This window comes from Rutilus rutilus (genome assembly GCF_951802725.1).
Source record: "Rutilus rutilus genome assembly, chromosome: 1".
NCBI lineage: Eukaryota > Metazoa > Chordata > Actinopteri > Cypriniformes > Leuciscidae > Rutilus > Rutilus rutilus.
The window spans coordinates 2,667,452-2,688,187 of record NC_140209.1 but is presented as its reverse complement, the minus strand read 5'-3'; the positions used below and the strand labels follow the sequence as shown (position 1 = coordinate 2,688,187).

Here is a 20,736-nt window from a genome sequence, read left to right as displayed (position 1 = left end):
CGATGCCATCAAGCGGTATCTCTGGTCGTAATCAGTCCTTCACTGACCAATCAGCGTTCATTAGCAGAATGCTAGCGTGTTATGGGCAACAACAACTCAACCTGTAAGAAATCAAAAGGACATAAGTACTCGTTCATTCAACTTTCGACCTAAAACCCATGTTGAACTTGCAAAATCTACAATCAGATCTGAGATTTCTCAACGGCAATCGGGTGAAAGAGACAAATTTAGCCGTCTAGCCCCATTGACTCCCATTCATTTTGCACTCATGGCGATCGCCCCCAGTGGAACTCTGGTGGAACTACAACCAAAATTCGGTACAATAGGACTTAATAGGGAGTGGGCAGGCTCTCCGTAGACGGGCTCTGGTATAACATTAAATCTGATAGTAATTTTGAATTAAATAAATAACCCTTCAGTGCACGGGCGCACTGGCAACGGTTAACAGGTTAAAAAAAAAAAAAAAAAAACTTACATATTGTAGCTTTAAACACCTTACATTTTGATTCCCTGTTAACTGTAGTAACAAACTGTCAGAATAATATACCCATTTGTTGACATTTAGAGAAAACCTTATAATTTAGAAAATAAAATCGTATGTCAGAGGTTATGTCTACCTTCAACAATAGGGGTGTCCTCCCTTGAGATGTAGCCACATCCTCCAGTGTCATATTGCATCAACCAAAACCATTGTATCATTTAAAGAAATAGTGTATCTTTAATTAAAGACCATTGTCATGCTCTTAAAGTGTTAACCCACTAAGCACAGTAAATCAAACTAAACGGCCCACTTTGCCTGCATTCACCCTACATTTATTTTTAAGAGTGCATTTACTATTGGAAGCTATGGCCAAAAAGCCTCTGAAAAGACCAAGAAAAAAAAACATGGGAATGTTCAGGTTATGAAATATACTTTAATGTAGGACACATACAAAGAATACACAAGGAAAATCATGATTATCCTATTTGAATCTGCCCTTCCACCATATCCGACTCCCTCATCTTTGACTCTCAGTGCCTTCCTCCACATATTTTCTTGGGGGGCACTTCAGTCTTCTGCCACAGACTTGGAGTAGTAATACCAATCACACCGAGAGCAATTATCGGTCCAGCATTCCCACTGAGTTTACTCTCCTCATCTGAACCCATTCCCAGATCATCCTCCTTCTCATGAACCGCCACCGCACGTCCCAGAATGGAATAAGGCCCAAAGAGCTTGGCGTCTGGAAGCGTCAGGAACTGCCTTATAACTCCTTTCTCGGAAGCAAAGTTGCCCAGGTCTCCAGGATGATGAGGGTGGTCAACGCCGTTTGGATTATAATGAGGACCAACAGTGATGCAGCCTTGACTGAGGTCTCCATACTGATGGATGTGCATGGCACGCTCTTGACGATCGATGGCAGGCAAACCACGGAGGTTGATTTTCACTTCTAAATCTCCATTGGGGAAGACCTGCTTGAAGAGGATTTGCCCAAAGATCTTTGGCTGGTTACGTGGCAAATTGGAGCCGGGAGTTACTTCACAAGTGGCATAGATTGTGTTGTCAAACTCCACGACTTCCGGCTGTGGAGCTTCGGCAGGCAAACACTCCTCGTTGTGGAACTCTCCTCCTTGTATATGCAGCACCAGCAATATCAGAGGGAATATTAGGATGATTTTCTCCATGTTGATCTTTAAAGCCTACAATGAAGAGTGGATTCAGTGAAATCATGCCATTTGGTTTAAGAATGTAATATTTTTGATAAAAGGTCAAAGCTTTGTTGCAGGGAACTTTGAGAATGGAAGTTGCATTAGGTAAAATAGCACAACCAGATTAGTTTGCAACGGAAAACCATACAAGAACCCAGACAGCAACCAGATCCAGCCCACATCTGGGCCGTGTGTAATCCATGTGTACCAGATGTGGGCCGACACCATGTTGCTGTCAAGAAAACTCTAATTTTTGAATTGCTATGTACCCTTGTGAAAATAATAAAATAAAATAAATGCACTTATTGGTATTGGATGTGTACCTGTACAAAAAAGTAATGCCAAACTAAGAGTTTTACTTTAAAGTACATTATGTTTTAAAAATCTTTTTGTTGTGCTTTAAAGTACACTTAATTTGATCTGTTGTAGCCTACATGTTATTCAATATTAAATATAAAGATTTTCTGATTCTGATATTTTTCACAAGGACAGGTAAAATAAAAGACAAAATCTATACTTTTGCTTAAACTAAACTTTTTTTAGTTGTACTAAATCAAGTCAGTTGATGGAGAAAATGGAATGGAGAAAAAAAAAAAAAAAAACAAGCCTAAAACAGCAAAGGTGCACTACCGTACAGCTGAAAAGTTGTCCTCAATCCGTGTGGAGCCTGAATATTGCAGTCACAAAAATACTACAACGCTTAATCCGTGTGCAGTCCTGACCTGGGGTTGAGAGAATGTTCCTTTTGGCTGCTCTTATAGGAACTCATGTTGAGCTACAAGTTAACCATGATAGTCTGTTAGTCACTAATTAAGTTCACCTGTGTTTCATTTAGCTCCATTTGTTTGCCTGTTTATATATAGCACTCAGTTTATTCAGTTCTTTGTCTTGCATTGCACAATGTGTTCTCCAGTGTTTTGTGTTTATTAAAAAAAGTACTGCTATAGATTCCTCTTCTCTTCATTTGGTGGCTCATTTGTGACTCATTCATTCTTAGTGTACAATTCCACTTGACGTTCATGCTTGACACCACTTCTTATAGCAGATATTCATCAAACATAAGTGAATAGATGACAGTTCTTCCTTTTCAAGAAACCATTTCTACAGACTCTGATGTAGGCCTACCAAGCCTGACAAGCCTATATTACACATGCAATTGGACTGTTATTTGCAGTTTTTTTTACAATTGCTATGACAGATTTTTCAATACAATTTTCCAAAACTCTTAACACGGTTAGTTAGCACTACATCCGTCTGTGTAAGCTATACTATTAACACATTTCGTGTTGCTTTAACACAAAATGCATACAATTAACACAAATTTAAAATGCTTGAACTTCTTTTACACACAAGCTCAAACAAGACCAAAACAATGGATTTGTACTGCCAAATTTACCAATGCTTTAACACTGTATGTCAGAACAGATAACACCATGTTCTAAACCTAACTTTACAGGCTAAAGTCAAGGTAAACAGCTGTTTATATTGTGAATTGAAACACAAATATATCCCCTGTATTTTATCCTATTGTTACTGAGAAACAGCTGATTGAATTATGCAATAATATAAATCACAGCTGATTCCCATCTAGGAAACACACTCAGGTGTTGAGGTTCTTTCAATCGCATGACCATATGGTATACTGTAACCGTACATTCTATAAAGCACTCTGAGATGGGTCTTTTTTTATTGAATTTCTGCAGCAAAAGACCTACACCTGACCTACACCTCAAATGCAGTTTAGTGTGATAGTGTAGACCAAGTGAAACAGCGCTGCGTTACCTCACAAGTTTAATTCGCCAAATAAACTGACTTGTTAACCCTTTTCCACCAAGGCAGTGCTGGTGCTGGTTCACGGCTAGAGCCTAGTTTCAAATGGGTTCTTTGTTTTTCGACACCCAGAGCACCAGCTCTGATCCAGGAAAAGTGGTTCTTAAGTAGCACCAAAACATTGCTGGTCTAGAAGTAAGAACCGCTTGCGTCAGGGGCTGGGGGCGGGGTTACCGTGACCAACAAGACGAACAGAAACTTGTGATCGCCATTTTTCAAATAGCAGCTAATCGAGCTAATAGCAGCTTGATTGTAATCTCCGTCTATGCAAGTTACGGCGAGCTGCACAGACACGTTGGATTCGCCGTGTTTGGATGCCGATGTAGGTTTGCAAAGCCATGAGCATCAATACTGTAGTAACGCAATGACCTCCATTGTTGATGGAAGGCTTGTTCGAGATGCATCGGAGCGACACGGACCGATCGGAGCTGCGGGAGTGTTTGGAGAGCATACGAGTCCTTGTGCTTTTGGATTGCTTTCGCAGTGCTTTGATGTCATGAGCCGATCGGTCTGCGAGAAGCCGAACCATCTCGAACAAGCCTGGTGTGTTTGTGTTTGGCGCTGCCACGCTAGCATTGCTGGGCAACATGAGATGTATACAGTGACCTTGTGGAAAGGCAAACCGGATCTTAGAGAGCTCGTCAGACGAACCAACTCCGGACTGGCAATACTGTAGCTCTGGCTCTGAACTGGCACCTGGTTCATGCTGGTGGAAAAGGGGTATGTGTGAGTATTAATTCAGCACTTGCGGGTAGATCGGTAGAATGAAATGTCCTTATTCCTTTATATCCGCGGGACTCGCATGTGGCTCTGATATCTGTCTCTCATTGGCAATCGCGACCTGCTTCATACCACAGTCATGTTAAAAACATCAATGTACTCACTCACCCATAAACATTATTAGATCCTTCGGCATGACGACAAGTTCCATAATTCCGCTTATGCGTCATCAACCTACACCTTTGTTATTGTAAGAGGTTAGCAAGCCTGGTTAGTACCTGGATGGGAGACCTCCTGAGAAAACCAGGTTGCTGCTGGAAGAGGTGTTAGTGAGGCCAGCAGGGGGTGCTCACCCGTGGTCTATGTGGGACCTAACGCTCCAGTGTAGTGATCGGGACACTATACTGTCAAAGAGCACCATCCTTCCAATGAGACGTTAAACCGAGGTCCTGACTCTCTGTGGTCATTAAAAATCCCAGGATGTCCTTCGAAAAAGAGTAGGGGTGTAACCCCGGCATCCTGGCCAAATTTGCCCCTTGGCCTCTGTCCATCATGGCCTCCTAATCATCCCCATATACTGATTGGGTTCATCACTGTCTCCTCTCCACCAGTAAGCTGGTGTGTGGTGGGCGTTCTGGCCCAATATGGCTGCCGTCGCATCATCCAGGTGGATGCTGCACATTGGTGGTGGTTGAGGATATTCCCCCTTCCATGTAAAGCGCTTTGATTACCCAGAAAAGCGCTATATAAATGTAACGAATTATTATTATTATTATTCTTAAAATGTAGATGCAGAATATAACGCTTTAAAATATGGACACAATTTAAGTTCATCTACAGTGTTTAGAGAAAACAGAGAGAAAAAAAGTTTTACAATATGGTTACCATTTAAAATGTTCCTCTTATTGAATTTTTGTTAGCCTATTTGTTGTTGCATGTGTTGTAGTTCCATTTGTAATATGTTGTAGAGTTCATTAAGATATCTGAAATTCATCATAAAATCATAAAATCAAAATCATAAAATTTCGTCAACACAACATGTTCTAGTTGTTTTGAACTTTACACATGCATTGAGTGAACTGATGAGTATTACTCATCATAGCCTATGTGCTTTTGGGTCTGTTAAATATGCTGTGGAATATGTTTGTGTGATGTGTTAATAAATCATGTGTTTTTAAGATCCAGGATCATTTTTGATAAATTAGGGATGGGTCACATTCCCTGAAAAGAAATTTGTCTGGAGTGCATGATCTCAAAATGTTTATTGGTATATACCTTGCAAATAACACATATCAACTGTATTCAAAATGAAATATTAAAGTCGGACCTTAAAGTTAACAAAAGTAATAAAAAGAAATAAACATCTAGGTACTGTATCTAAATGACAAGTGTCCCACCTTACCTGCATTCAATCTACTAAAAGGGGATTTTAACATCGATGCCATAGAAGAATCATTCCCTCAGAAATTTTTACTTCTGCCTTCAAAGACAAGTACAGTTTTTTACAATCGCTATGACAAATTTTTCAATACTTTTAACAAATTTCCTAAACTCTTAACGCACCAACAACACACTAAGCTCCAACACTAATTTTCTAAATACAATAATACACTATGCCTACCAAAACACTGCAAACATGTCTCAAAATCAAATAACATAGCCGTCCAACAGGAAGATTTAGTCAATCATAGCACAATGTCATAAAAACACTAACATCAGATGGAATTACAGAAACTGCATTATTGTATACGTGTCAGGTCTGCCCTTATACAACAGACAGTATATTGTATTGATCATAGATTGTGTTTTGCACTGCAGTTTCTTTTGAAGCCTCTCTACATTTTAGTTTTGTTGTGTTTACTGTAGGTCTTTTGCTGCAGAAATTCAATAAAAAAAGACCCATCTCAGAGTGCTTTATAGAATGTACGGTTACAGTATACCATATGGTCATGCGATTGAAAGAACCTCAACACCTGAGTGTGTTTCCTAGATGGGAATCAGCTGTGATTTATATTATTGCATAATTCAATCAGCTGTTTCTCAGTAACAATAGGATAAAATACAGGGGATATATTTGTGTTTCAATTCACATTATATAAACAGCTGTTTACCTTGACTTTAGCCTGTAAAGTTAGGTTTAGAACATGGTGTTATCTGTTCTGACATACAGTGTTAAAGCATTGGTAAATTTGGCAGTACAAATCCATTGTTTTGGTCTTGTTTGAGCTTGTGTGTAAAAGAAGTTCAAGCATTTTAAATTTGTGTTAATTGTATGCATTTTGTGTTAAAGCAACACGAAATGTGTTAATAGTATAGCTTACATAGATATAACTAACCGCTTACATAGATAACTAACCGTGTTAAGAGTTTTGGAAAATTGTATTGAAAAATCTGTCATAGCAATCGTAAAAAACTGCAAATAACAGTCCAATTGCATGTGTAATATAGGCTTGTCAGGCTTGGTACATCAGAGTCTGTAGAAATGGTTTCTTGAAAAGGAAGAACGGTAACACTTTACAATAATAGTACATGAATAATCATGTACTAATACCTGAATTAATAATTACTTTACTATGAACTAATGATGAGTTAAGACATGTATTAATGAGGTACTAACCTTAATTACGACATGAGTATCATGAATTCCTACATGAATATACCATCTTAACTACGCGTTAGTACATGCTTGTTAATTAATGTATTAATTAACATTTCGAGGTAAAGTAAATCAAACATGCTCTAGATCAGAAGAAAGATGTACTAAAAGGGCACAATGTTAAATTGTTCATAAATTTAACACCATCAATTGTCACATACATCAGTGAATGACACAAGATGTCTTGAAATATTTATATTAAACCTACTCATTGAACACACATTCCGTTTTAAGTGATTCCACTGCTGCCTTCAAGTGTAAAATACCTACTACACTAGCATATTCATTAAACAGATGCAATTTTCAAAATTAAAATCAGTGTTAGCACAGATGATGGTTATTTTCTGGATTTGTTTACTGTCTTTCTGTCTCTATCATAATGCATTCGGATGTTAGTCTTGTTTGCTGGCTCTTCTTTGGGGCCACTATTGCCCCTTCAAAATTTGTCCACTTTTTTCCTACCGTTCAGTTCCTTCTCCATCTAATTCAGGCACAGCACCTCTGCTCTTCCACTTCTTTACAAACCACCGACAAGCACCAAATGATATCTGATTTAGAAGAGCTGAATATGTATAAAACATGTGTAATTGATACATTTTTGAAGATTTACTCTTGGAGGGCCAACACAAGAAATTACATGATACATTAACAAATCATGAATTCATGTTACTTTCCAAGTAATTAATGATGTTAGTAATGATGTGCCCCCCCAAGTAAAGTCATGACATTATGATACATTAACAAGTCATGAATTCATGTTACTTTTACTTCATGGAGGGGCACATCATTACTAACTCATCATTAATTACTTGGAAAGAAATTAGAATTCATGACTTGTTAATGTATCATAATGTCATGACTTTACTTGGGGGGGCACATCATTACTAACTCATCATTAATTACTTGGAAAATCCAAGAGTAAATCTTCAAAAATGTATCAATTACACATGTTTTATACATATTCAGCTCTTCTAAATCAGATATCATTTGGTGCTTGTCGGTGGTTTGTAAAGAAGTGGAAGAGCAGAGGTGCTGTGCCTGAATTTAGATGGAGAAGGAACTGAACGGTAGGAAAAAAGTGGACAAATTTTGAAGGGGCAATAGTGGCCCCAAAGAAGAGCCAGCAAACAAGACTAACATCCGACTGCATTATGATATAAAGACAGTAAACAAATCCAGAAAATAACCATCATCTGTGCTAACACTGATTTTAATTTTGAAAATTGCATCTGTTTAATGAATATGCTAGTGTAGTAGGTATTTTACACTTGAAGGCAGCAGTGGAATCACTTAAAACGGAATGTGTGTTCAATGAGTAGGTTTAATATAAATATTTCAAGACATCTTGTGTCATTCAATGATGTATGTGACAATTGATGGTGTTAAATTTATGAACAATTTAACATTGTGCCCTTTTAGTACATCTTTCTTCTGATCTAGAGCATGTTTGATTTACTTTACCTCGAAATGTTAATTAATACATTAATTAACAAGCATGTACTAACGCGTAGTTAAGATGGTATATTCATGTAGGAATTCATGATACTCATGTCGTAATTAAGGTTAGTACCTCATTAATACATGTCTTAACTCATCATTAGTTCATAGTAAAGTAATTATTAATTCAGGTATTAGTACATGATTATTCATGTACTATTATTGTAAAGTGTTACCGGTTAGACAAACTTAGTCCCGGTCACGTTGGAAGAAGTTACCGAGCTGGGGACTATTTTCAGGCGCTGCGTCATATCACTACGCCTGCTGCACTCATGGTACAGTTCCTTGATTATTACGCTGGAATGAGAGTAGTTCCTAGCCATATAGGCTTAGAAAATCGCAACTTTTCATTTTCCGTCGATCTTAGTACACGGTTTAACTACAGAAGAGTCAAGTTTTAAATAGGAAAAATATTGAAACTCTTTGGTCATTTTGAAAGAAATGCTACTGGACTCATCAGAATCAATGATCTGTGCTAAGCTATGCTAAAAGTGGTACCGTCAGACCCGGAGTTCGGCTGAATGGATTCTAAAACGGTAAAACTCAACTGTTTAACTCTGGGGGAGATGTAAAATGAGCTTATTTCCGAAAAAAGTGGAGTATCCCTTTAAGGACTTTGCAAGAAATTATGGCTTTGAACATTTAACATCAAGTCCCCTTTACCCGCAATCCAATGGCTTAGAGGAGAAAGGAGTGATCATGAAACGCCTGCTAAAAAAATCCGCTGAGACAGGTGAAGATCCATACCTGGCTGTTCTTAACTACAGAGCATTGGAGAATGGCCTTTCACCGGTGGAAATGCTCATGAATAGGAAACTGCGGACAAAGCTTCCATCAGCGAAGCATCACAAGGCACAGAGTACACTGAACTCTGCGAATGAGAGGCAGGCGAGGCATTACAACAGAACAGCCAAACCGCTGAGTCCACTAGCTCAGGAAGAAGTAGTGCGGGTGAGATGTGATGGACAGTGTGAGAGACGACACCCAGGTCATATGAAGTGTTGACAGAACATGGGAAGATAATGAGGCAGAACAGAAGACACCTGTTTTTTTTTTTTTTGTAAAACCAGGGTAAGCAGAGATTATAAGGGAAGAATTTTGTTAAAGTTTCACATTTAAATGGAGACAACTAAGAATTGTAAATGGTAGAATATAAAGAGTTATTTGTATTATTTTGAAGGAGGATCAAATATTGTTTGTGTATGAAGTTAAAAATAAAAATAAAAAAGAAGGGAATATGTATTGATATGTGTTCCATGCTAACTGGGCCACTAGATGGCAGTATAAAGCGGCAGTAAGCCAAGTTCAACACTGTGTGTTATTGAACAGAATAAAAGCGTTCTGATAACAGTACTTGGTGAGTGAGCCTCGTCAATACAATTAGGATACTTTAATATCTCTGTTACTCTCACCATTCATATATGTAAAAAATAAATAAAAATAAATATGTAATATGTGCACATATTTAGCAAAATGCAAATTTGTCTAGCCAACTAGCGTGCTATGGTCATTAATGTTCCTGAGGTAAATGTAACGTCACGTGTACGTTATAGTGTTCTCCAGCTGTTATTGAGCTCTTCCGCGGGTGAAAAACACTGACTGATCGATATCATGTATGAGGGATATACATTTCGGTAAGTTGTACTGTATCTTTCAACACACCTATTGTTCATTCGTGTTTATTTGCTATTAACCCTCTGGGGTCTGAGCTGTTTTCTGGGCCCTGGAGGTGTTCTGACATGCTCTGACATTTGTTCTTATTTCTGTTACTTGTGACATTTTCATGGCTAAAGTCTGATTACACTGTATTCAGCACAAACTCTGCTGCAATAATATATCAGCAGCATGTGTGTAAAAGTTTGTAGTTTTGAGATAATGACATTTATGCGTGGTTTGTGAAAATACAAAAAAAAATTCTCACTGAAATAAGGTCATGAAACCCATACTGATTATTTCTTCACAAGACTTTTGAAAATTGTATGACGTAGCCTAGAATATTTGCTCTAAAACTATGTGAAAATCACCCTGACTGCTCATTCAGAGAAGACAATATATTGATTTAAAATTTTTACGACGTGTTTTGTGTGATAAAGCTTTATGCGGGAGGGGCGGATCACCTCATTAATATGTAAGCTTTCCACACCTGAGAAAGACAAAGACACTCCCTAATGGCCCTATTAGGAGCTTATCAGGGCCCATCATTCTGAGCAACCTTGCACAAAGAATGAGGAGATTTAAAAAAGAATGGCTTTTAGATTGTTTGGATTTATTTACAACACAACATAATCCAAAGATACACAACAAAAAAGCACTTATTGATAACAATGATCCAAAGAAAGAGACCTTTGTGCCATTCCTAAAAACATTGTACATACCTTTCATTTCCAAGGTGTTTGATTTTCACTTTACCATGTTCATGTACAGAGACATGTACTGTGAATGTTGAAGTCAGCAGGACTCAGTGGCATCTGGGCCCTGAAAAAAACAAAAAAACATACTGATATCAAGAGAAAGGCCTGCACGATTTTGGGAATACATTTTAGATTTTTCTGGTTAAAATTGCTTTTTAAAATTCACAGAATACACACACACACTCACACAAATATTTCCAACAATATATTATATAATGAACACCAGGTTTGTTGTGCCTTGTAGGCATAGGCTATGCGCAGTGCTGCATAAAATAATAACAATATAGCAGCCTATATAAATCTTCCAAATATTTCAGTAACAACTAAGCTAGAGAAAAATATATTGATTATCATGTTACTTCAAATGTTTCCATTCGTTATGATGATATGAAATGAGATAATAGTAAAAACATGAAGCCGTTTGGAGCGTTTTGCTTTTCCAAAATATGATACATTCAAACGCGATCGCGATCCAAAATATGATACATTCAAACGCGATCGCGCTCAAATATAAAACATTATGGTTACCATATACATATCTACGTTTGAGCAGATATCCACAAACACAGTAACAGTAAACACGGGTCTAAATATTATAATATTCACCATATATCTAGCAACATGTTCAACTGCAATGTGAAATTTATGCAACAATAAAAAAACTAAAACATAAGAATTTCTTACCTTATCTTTCTTGTCTTCAAATCGCGTTCTTCTTCTGGGGTAAAGCCAATGTAAGCTCACAGCATGTCTTTCAAACTCGACGAAAAGCAGAGACTGATGAAGTGTTTTGTTTTTGAGGTAATGAGCGCGTTCGCGTTCCATGTGGAGATTTGCATGTGAATATCTTTTGCGCGAGTAGGCGTGGTCAAATTAAAACTAATTAGGAAGCGTTTGAGAAGCTGGACATCTTGTTGGTTTTATACAAATTACTTAAACAGAGAATATTTGTTTTCAGTTTGAATCCGATCATTTAAAAGTACACACTTAAATGTTTATAAAGGTATATGGCTCATAAATGTGTGACAAGTATTCGCTGAGTTTTGTTTCAGTTTATAGACGTGCTCAAGAAAAAAAAGTTCACTGCGACGGAGAGGCAGAACGCACACCCTGTTTATTTTCTTTATTTTTCAAAAGCACAATGTTTTGATTTGATTGTAAGTGGACACATACAAAAGTAGAAATATCACAGATTCTTTTTTTATATTTCTTTTTTCTGTATGACCATAAATGACGGAGTAATTTAAGTTTAAAGTGCTACAATGTAAAGAAAATCCAGCAAAACGCGCCCGCGCGTTTTTCGACCTCAGAGGGTTAACTAGTAATGAAGAGTAAGAGATGATCGTTTCAGGCGATACAGCGATCTGTCACGTCACATTTACAAGCGCCAAAACCGTATTTGTTGTTGAATTTCGTAATAAAATTGACAGAATCTGAGAGCTGAGAGTGTGTTCCCTTTCATGGTCACTCCGAGTTACGTCGGATGACGACGAATGGGGTTTCGCTTAGAAAGCCTCTCACCTTCGAGTAAATAAAACGAGCCAATGGCAAGAAAATGCCATGGGTCTGCGGAATTTGCATAGCGTAAGTCCACCCCACGTCGTGGGTATATAAAGAAATACACTGGCAACATGCAGATATGTTTTCGCTTCAGAGCCAAGAGTTCTCTTCACTCCTGTAAGCCATTCTGAATCATCTTCACTCTACGAGACGAGCGGCTCTTCAGTGTGTTGGTGTGACGGCGCGTTCCAGCGAGATCGCATTGCCTGCTGCTGATCTGTGCAGTGATCTGCCGACAGTGTGTGTGTTTCTCCCTGGGCGCTTTTTCCTCTTTCTAAAAGAGCTGCACGTGGCACGTCTTTTTCAAGACGGCTCACCCGTGTATTTACTGGATGTGGGCACGTGATTCATCTGCCTAACGGTCACGAGCGCTGTTTCGCGTGTTGGGCCTAATCACGCTCGGCAGCGCTCGTGGATGAGTCATGTTTTCATTGCGGGAACATGACCATCGCGATGTTTATAAATCGAGACTCAATGATCTCTGTGTGAGAGTACCCTCTGCCACACCCCAATCTATCTCTTCCTTGAGAGGGGATACTTTGGCTGGTGGCCAGGGTGATCTGAGGGTAATGGTGTGGCATAATTCCGAAGAGCTTTCTTCGGGCCACGCCCCCCTCGACATCGCAAACCGTGGGGCTTCCGTGTGTGCCTGGTTCCTCTCGGGGACCCAGTGTTTTCATTCGGGGCTCCAGCAGATGGTGTCATGTCACTCACAGCATCACACGGCGGGCTTGATTCCTCTGGAAATGAGGATTCAACTGCGTTGCCTACCTCGGGAGTGTCAGCATTAGTCGAGTCAGATCCAGAGCTGATGGCCATGCTTTCCCGGGCAGCTGAAAGCATCGCTGTAGCCTTACGATTGGTTCCTGGGCGCGTGTTGCTCTACAGCAATCGCTCCCAGTACCCTTCTCCCGGACATGCATCAGGACGCCTCCGGCTCGCAAGGGTCCCCGTGACTTATCGCGGCCCGCAGGCGTCCTCTGCCTTCGCTGCACTCGATCGCATGGCGATCATGGGCTGTATGTTCTCTATCACTATCGTGACACAGGCATGCAATACTGTGTGTCGCCTTCGCCTTCGAGACAGTGCTGACTTGGGAGTTCTGTCAGACCAGGCCGCCGTGTAACGCTGGTCCTTCCCTGGCCAACACTGACAGAACGCGGAAACTCGACCACGCCCCCACGCAGGGACGCTATGCCTCCCATGTCCGGGCTGGTCGATCCGCCACGCACACTACTGACCTCCCTCTACAGGCGACATCGGTACCTGCGTGATCCCGGGCCAGGTGATGTCCACAGGTGTGGTCCCCTACAGTCTTCGACCCCCCCCACCAGAAGCAGACTAGTCTGCTTCACGCCAAGGCCACCTCCCTGCGGCCCCTCCCCTCGAGCCTTCACTGGCCCCGAGCAGGAGAGGGTTGCAGGAGGGTGGCACCGCCCGTCTCCGCCCCTTAGCTGGCCAAACGCCGGGCTAAGCAGCACTCTCGAGACGGGCAGCTTACCAGTCTGTCCTGCTGGGTCGCGAGAAACATCAGGCTCGGCTACGCGATTCAGTTCACGCGGTCTCCTCCCCGCTTCAGGGGAGTCCGCTTCACTATGGTCGGTGGCAATGTCCCTGTCATGAGAGCGGAGGTCGCCACCCTACTGGCGAAGGGTGCGATCGAGACTGTTCCTCCAACCGAAACGAAGTCCGGCTTCTACAGCCCCTACTTCATTGTACCGAAAAAATCCGGTGGGTTACGGCCAATCCTCGACCTGCCCGTCTTGAACCGCTCCCTTCACAGGCTGTTGTTCAAGATGCTCACGGCCAAACGCATCCTCCAGTGTGTGCGGCCGCAGGATTGGTTTGCAGCGATCGACCTGAAGGACGCCTACTTCCATGTCTCCATTTTACCTCAAAACAGACCGTTTCTTTGGTTTGCTTTCGAGGGGCGGGCATACCAGTACGCGGTTCTACCATTCGGGCTAGCCCTGTCTCCTCACGTCTTCACGAAAGTTGTCGAGGCAGCCCTTTTTCCCCTCCGGGAACACGGGGTTCACATCCTGAACTATCTCGACGACTGGCTGATCCTAGCTCACTCTCGAGACCAGGTTTGCAAACGCAGGGACCTAGTGCTCCGGCACCTAGCTCGTCTGGGCCTTCGGGTGAACTGGGAGAAGAGCAAACTCTGCCCTGTGTAGAGGATCTCTTTTCTCGGTATGGAGATCGACTCGGTCGCCATGTGCGCGCAGATTATGAGCGAGAGCGCGCAGTCATTGCTGACTTGCCTTCGTCAGTTTGAGGGCAAGTGTGCGGTTCCACTGAAACTATTTCAGAGGCCCCTGGGGCATATGGCATCCGCAGCTGCAGTAACGCCCCTCGGATTGCTTCATATGAGACCACTTCAGCTTTGGCTTCGCGATCGAGTCCCGAGGTGGGCATGGCAACACGGCACGCTCCGAGTCCCAGTGACTCCGGCCTGCCGTCAGACCTTCACCCCGTGGACGAACCTCAGTTTTCTACGGGCCGGAGTGCCCTTAGAACGAGTTTCACAGCATGTTGTTGTATCAGCAGATGCCTCCACCACAGGTTGGGGCGCCATGTGCAATGGACATGCTGCCGCGGGCTCCTGGACAGGACCCCAGCGCCTTTGGCATGTCAATCGCCTCGAGTTGCTGGCTGTATGTCTCACCCTGCACCGCTTCTGTGCGTTGCTCAGGGGTCAGCACGTACTAGTCCGATCAGACAATACCGCAACAGTAGCATACATCAATCATCAAGGTGGTCTACGTTCCCACCATATGTCGCAACTCGCTCGCCACCTCCTCATATGGAGTCAGAAGCATCTGAGGTTGCTTCGAGCCATTTATATCCCAGGAGACCTGAACCTTGCGGCCGACGAGCTGTCTCGGCTTCGGCCTCTCCCTGGAGAATGGAGACTTCATCCCCAGTCGGTTCAGCTGATTTGGGATCAGTTCGGGGACGCACAGTTCGGGGACGCACAGGCACAGGGGACGCACTGTATTATTCATTTTGGTTGCCCCATATTGGCACAACCGGACCTGGTTCCCAGAACTAATACTCCTCGCGACAGCACCTCCCTGGCCAATCCCTCTGAGGGAAGGACCTGCTTTCTCAGGGACGGGGCACCCTATGGCACCCTCGTCCCGATCTTGGAACCTCCACGTGTGGCTCCTGGACGGGTCGACGCAGGTTTGAGTATCCTACCACCAGCGGTGGCTACCATCACTTCCGCTAGAGCATCGTCCATGAGACATGCCTACGCGTTGAAGTGGAACCTCTTCGTCAACTGGTGTTCTTCTAAACATCAAGAACCCATGAAATGCCCGATCAGTGTCGTGCTTTCCTTCCTGCAAGAAGGGTTAGAGCAAAGGCTGTCTCCCTCCACCCTCAAAGTGTATGTTGCCGCCATTGCCGCACATCACGACGCAGTTGATGGTAAGTCTATGGGAAGGCACGACCTGATCATCAGGTTCCTGAGGGGAGCGAGGAGACTGAATCCTCCTCGTCCTCCCCTCGTACCCTCTTGGGACCTCTCAGTGGTTTTAACTGCCCTGCAGAGTGCTCCCTTTGAGCCTCTGCAATCAGTGGAGCTTAAGTTCCTGTCAATGAAGACAGCGCTCCTGGTTGCATTGGCCTCCATCAAGAGGGTAGGGGACCTGCAGGCATTTTCAGTTGACGAAGTGTGCCTGGAATTCGGGCCGGCTAACTCTCAGTTGATCCTGAGACCCCGGCCTGGATATGTGCCCAAGGTTCCCACCAGGTGGTGAACCTGCAAGTGCTACCCTTGGAGGAGGCAGACCCAGCCTTGGCACTGCTCTGTCCAGTACGCGCCCTCCCTGCTTACATAGACAGAACGCAGTGTTTCAGGACCTCAGACCAGCTCTTTGTCTGTTATGGTGGGAAGCTGAAGGGAAAGGCTCTCTCCAAGCAAAGGTTGTCTCACTGGATAGTGGACGCCATTGCTTTGGCATACCAGCAGCAAGGTCGACCATGCCCCCTTGGTGTGACAGCCCACTCCACTCGGAGTGTGGCATCCTCTTGGGCTCTAGCGCATGGCGCCTCGCTAACAGACATTTGTAGAGCTGCAGGCTGGGCGACACCTAACACATTCGCGAGATTCTATAATCTCCAAGTGGAGCCAGTTTCTTCTCATGTACTCGCTTCAACTAGCCGGTACTAGATTCTGCTCAAGTGTCTTCGCTTGCTCGCCATTCCTCTCCACGGACAGGATACGTGCGATATATTCCTCAGGTGAGCCTAATAAGCCCTGAGTCTCCTCCAGCACTGTCAACGTCAACGCCTGAGTTATGCCATCGGCAGCTTTCGCGCTTGACTAGGTGCCTCCATGTGCATGGTTCCCCCCTCTGGGCGACCCCCACATGTGTATTTCCACTGTAAGCCTCTCTGAGCATGTGTCTTTCCCTCGACAAGCCACCTTGCCACCCCTGGGGTTGAAATATTCCACCTGCGGCTGGACACCCCAGTGATACTCCATATGCAGCCCCTCGGGGTCATATGTGTATTCCAAGCGCACCCCCCCCCCCCCCCCCCCTCGGGTTGGGCGTAATTGCATATTTCCATTGAGATATGCTTCCCAGTGTACCTTGGTATTCCTGTGTTAAGTAGGACTCCTTTGTCTGTGCTAGTCTCACGGCAGGGAGCTCAGACTTACGCAGGGCACTGGAAGACAGCCGAGGTGGCGTGATTAGACTGGGGACCCCATTCGTCGTCATCCGACGTAACTCGGAGTGACCACGAAAGGGAACGTCACGGTTACGTATGTAACCCTCGTTCCCTGAGTAGGGAACGGAGACGTTACGTCTCCCTGACACTTCTCCCTGCCACTTCCGCTGGAACGCCGGAGTTCAGTCTCGGCTCCTCAGCGAAGAAACATATCTGCATGTTGCCAGCGTACTTCCTTATATAACTACGACGTGGGGCGGACTTATCCTATGCAAATTCCGCAGACCCATGGCATTTTCTTGCCATTGGCTCGTTTTGTATACTCGAAGGTGAGAGGCTCCCTACTCAGGGAACGAGGGTTACATACGAAACCGAGACGTTTCATATCAGTCCTCTTTGCTTCATGATTTTCCTCTGCGTGAGAAACTGGATGTGTGTCGTGAGAGCGAGTGAAAAGTGTTGATTGCCTGATTCTCAGCATTGGCAGCCCTGCATGAAGTCAAATTAATTTCCATAACACACCATGATATCTGCATGATATTAGCATTGACCAGCAGGTGTCGCTGTGTGCATTCCAAACCTGGAGAAATCAACCACTTTTACACACATCAGGCTGGAAAGCTTTAAAGCTTCATGAAGCTTCATCTCACCATCACTACCTTCAGGTTCACTCAGCTCAACAGTTATACGCTATATTAGCAATAATGATTATTTTGGGAGACGTGGATGAGCTTTGATTGGTGGTTCCCATCATGCACTGCAACATTAGGCTTTATGTTTATTTCACCAGTGATGGTTGATCAGATGAGAGGAAGTTAATAACCACAGGAGGAGCTGATGATGTTTAAAGGAGGAGCTGTAACTATATATAATGAAGAGGAAGACTGACAGAAACAGAAAATGGCTGATAAGTGTGATCTGTGTGTGCTGGGACTGATCATTATCTCTTCACTTCTCACAGGTAAAGAAATCTGTATTTTCTCTAAAGACATTTAGTGGAATTAGTCTGGAAAGAGTTCATTTGAACATGCTCAGTTTATTCTTGCACACATTCACGTTGTGATCTCAGAGTTGTGTATTGATACACACAGATCATACTGTATTATTCCTGATACTGGACATAGTGTCACTCAAACATCTGATGATGAAGAATTATCTTCATATTAAGAGTGTGTCAGTGATTTGAACAGCTCTCTGATAAAGACTAATAGTTTATTCTGGAGAGTGTGTTGTTTGCTTTAAGTCAGGAAAAATACTATGATTTAAAACTTCTGCTTTTTATCCTGGTGTGTTTTATGGTTTCATTTATTAATATATATCTTAATGAACACTGAGATATACTGTGTTTCAGGAACCAGTGGAGTGGATGTGTTCATCAGTTCTGGTGAAAATGTCTCTCTGTCCTGTAATAATGCTCTTTCTGACTGCAACTCAACTACATGGATCTACTCTAACAGACATCCAGCAGAAGTTAAACTGATTACTGGAGGGATAAAGAAGAACGACACAGAGAGACATGAGAGACTGAGTCTGGAGTCTGACTGCTCTCTGAACATCAAGAACGTCACAGTAGAAGATTATGGATTATACACCTGCGAACAATATGTGAATGGAGAACAACAAGGACCTGATGCTGATTTTTATCTGCATGTTCTTCATGGTAAGTTTATGATTATGTGGTCAATTTAAAAAGGGCAGATTCTCCCTTTAAACTCAGATGATGATTGAAGAGTCTGTGATTTGTGTCTTGTGTTCAGTTTCAGTGTCTCCATCATCTTCATCTTCATCTTCATCTTCATCCTCACAGACTGAGATCAGTCCAGGCCACTCTGTGACTCTCTCCTGTCAGTTGTATTCTCTATACTCCTGTTATTATTTTGTCAGTTCTGAGGGAGTTAAGCTGTTGTGGGTGAATCAGACTGGTGTTGATCTGAAGACAGACTCCAGATATCAGATATTATCATCATCATCAGATCAAGATCTCTGTATCATCACTCTGACTACAACACTCCTGAATGAAGATGACAACAGAGAGTGGAGATGTCAGGTTACTCGCAGAAATCAACTGGAGACCTCAGTCAGATACACTGTCAAGTATTCAGGTGAGAAAACACTCTTTTCTGACAGATTTGTGAAAACTTCCACAGATTGGCTCTACTCTTTCTGATGGCTTCATACGTTTTGGAGTTGTAAAATATTAGTGGTCAAAGTCATAAACTGCATAACAATCCTTATAATTCCCAATATTGGCCTCCTACATGGGTCATACATGATATATTGCATAAATCAGACGAGTGTATTAAAGCCTAGTATGACCCATGTAGGAGGTCGGCTTTAGGAATTATAAGGCTTATGTCCTTCATTCAAGCTGAAGGTTTATTTGCAGAAGCTCAACTGTGTTTCACTCTCCTATAAACCAGGAATAAATTATACAGTAACACAGTAATACAGTAATACAGTACAGTCTCTTCTCAACTACTGCCACTGTAAACTGTGATGATGAACACAAACTGCATGTGATGATCGATATGAACATATGATGTTAATGTCCTACAGATGATGCTGAGAAGAAATCAAGCCGAACTACAGCAGCAGCTCCTACACAAGGTTCATGATCACATGATCACTGTATAAATAGATTTATTTTTGGTCAATGGCGATAGTCATTCTCCTCCTGACAGCTTGAGAGTGAAGTAAGAAGATAATAGATGACAGACTCGTGCACATATTCATCATTTCTGTGATGTGAAGCTCCAGTATTATGTGATGATGATGTTGTGTATATGTGGCATTATGTGTTGAACTGAACTAACAGAGGTGATCCACAGATCCAGCTGATACAGCATCAGAAACTGAAGTCAGTGTGACTGCTCTATCATTATACAGAGGTACGACACGTTCATTTATACTGACAGCTTTATAACATTAAACTATCAGTCAGTCTGTAAATGCTTCATCAATAACTGTTGATAGTTGAATACCCTTGACTTCAGTCATGTACAGTTTCTCTTCTTCCTCTCATGTTTCCTGCAGTGATTGTGATTATTGTTGAGATGGCAGTGTTTGCTGCTCCTACTGTGATTCTTCTTCAGATCATCTGTGCAAGAAGAGCTGGTGAGTTTTGAGCCGCACACAATCTGATGATTCACACTCATCTGATCTGGAACAATCAGCAATCATGATAAAAACACATACGAGAGGTCAGTCAATGCTTTTATTTTGCAGGGAGGAAGGACTCGAAGCACCCAGAGGAAATAGAGATGCCGACAATATTAGAATAAAATACTGATGAGTTTAGAGCCAATCTGCAGCAATATTTACAATAGCAGAAACTTACAGAGGATTGTTCATTGTTTTATTGAAAACAGAGAAAAAACAGAGAAAAAACTTTTTTTTACATATAAAAAGCCAGATTTATTTTCATTCATATGGATTTTATGGATATATTTGCCTACAGTGTTGAAAGTCATTCTCTTGCGCTTCATATGTAAACTGCTTTTAAATATAATATTAATACAGTAATGGACAGACTCAGACTGTATAATCTCTCTCTGTTCTGTGTGATGGAGCTGATTTGAGGATTCTTGGATCTTGTCTGTTCATTCCTGTTTTTAGCATTTTTTTTCATTTTGAATGATTGCTATAATTTTCTTAATAAACCTCTGCAGTTGTGTTTAATAAGTCTCC

At 42.2% G+C, this 20,736-nt stretch overlaps 2 protein-coding genes across 3 annotated transcripts in view; one reads left to right on the top strand and one right to left on the bottom strand.

Moving 5' to 3' along the window:
- The window catches only part of LOC311299283 (uncharacterized protein), a gene marked incomplete at its 5' end in the record, with an annotated part of 43,550 nt that extends 23,096 nt beyond the window's left edge, over positions 1–20,454 (top strand). The window contains 2 exons of the mRNA XM_084422771.1: positions 20,083–20,163; positions 20,275–20,454. Of these exons, the coding sequence (XP_084278897.1) occupies positions 20,083–20,163; positions 20,275–20,330 (137 nt within the window). The 3' untranslated portion in view covers positions 20,331–20,454. The remainder of the gene's footprint in view (positions 1–20,082; positions 20,164–20,274) is intronic.
- LOC311301727 (extracellular superoxide dismutase [Cu-Zn]-like) lies at positions 991–2,518 on the bottom strand. Of its 2 annotated transcripts, none has more exons than XM_084427013.1 (2): positions 2,325–2,518; positions 991–1,680 (listed from the first exon to the last, which is right to left on the bottom strand). In XM_084427013.1, the coding sequence occupies exon 2, from the start codon at positions 1,663–1,665 to the stop codon at positions 1,012–1,014; it is 654 nt and encodes a 217-aa protein (XP_084283139.1). In that variant the 5' UTR covers positions 1,666–1,680; positions 2,325–2,518; the 3' UTR covers positions 991–1,011. The 2 variants fall into 2 exon arrangements, with proteins under 2 accessions (XP_084283139.1, XP_084283140.1); XM_084427014.1 differs by having other exon boundaries at positions 2,320–2,449.
- Positions 20,455–20,736: the final 282 nt, after the last annotated feature.

Excerpts from the sequence above, each read along its gene's own strand:
- LOC311301727 (XM_084427013.1), bottom strand. The coding sequence starts at position 1,665 with ATGGAGAAAATCATCCTAATATTCCCTCTGATATTGCTGGTGCTGCAT.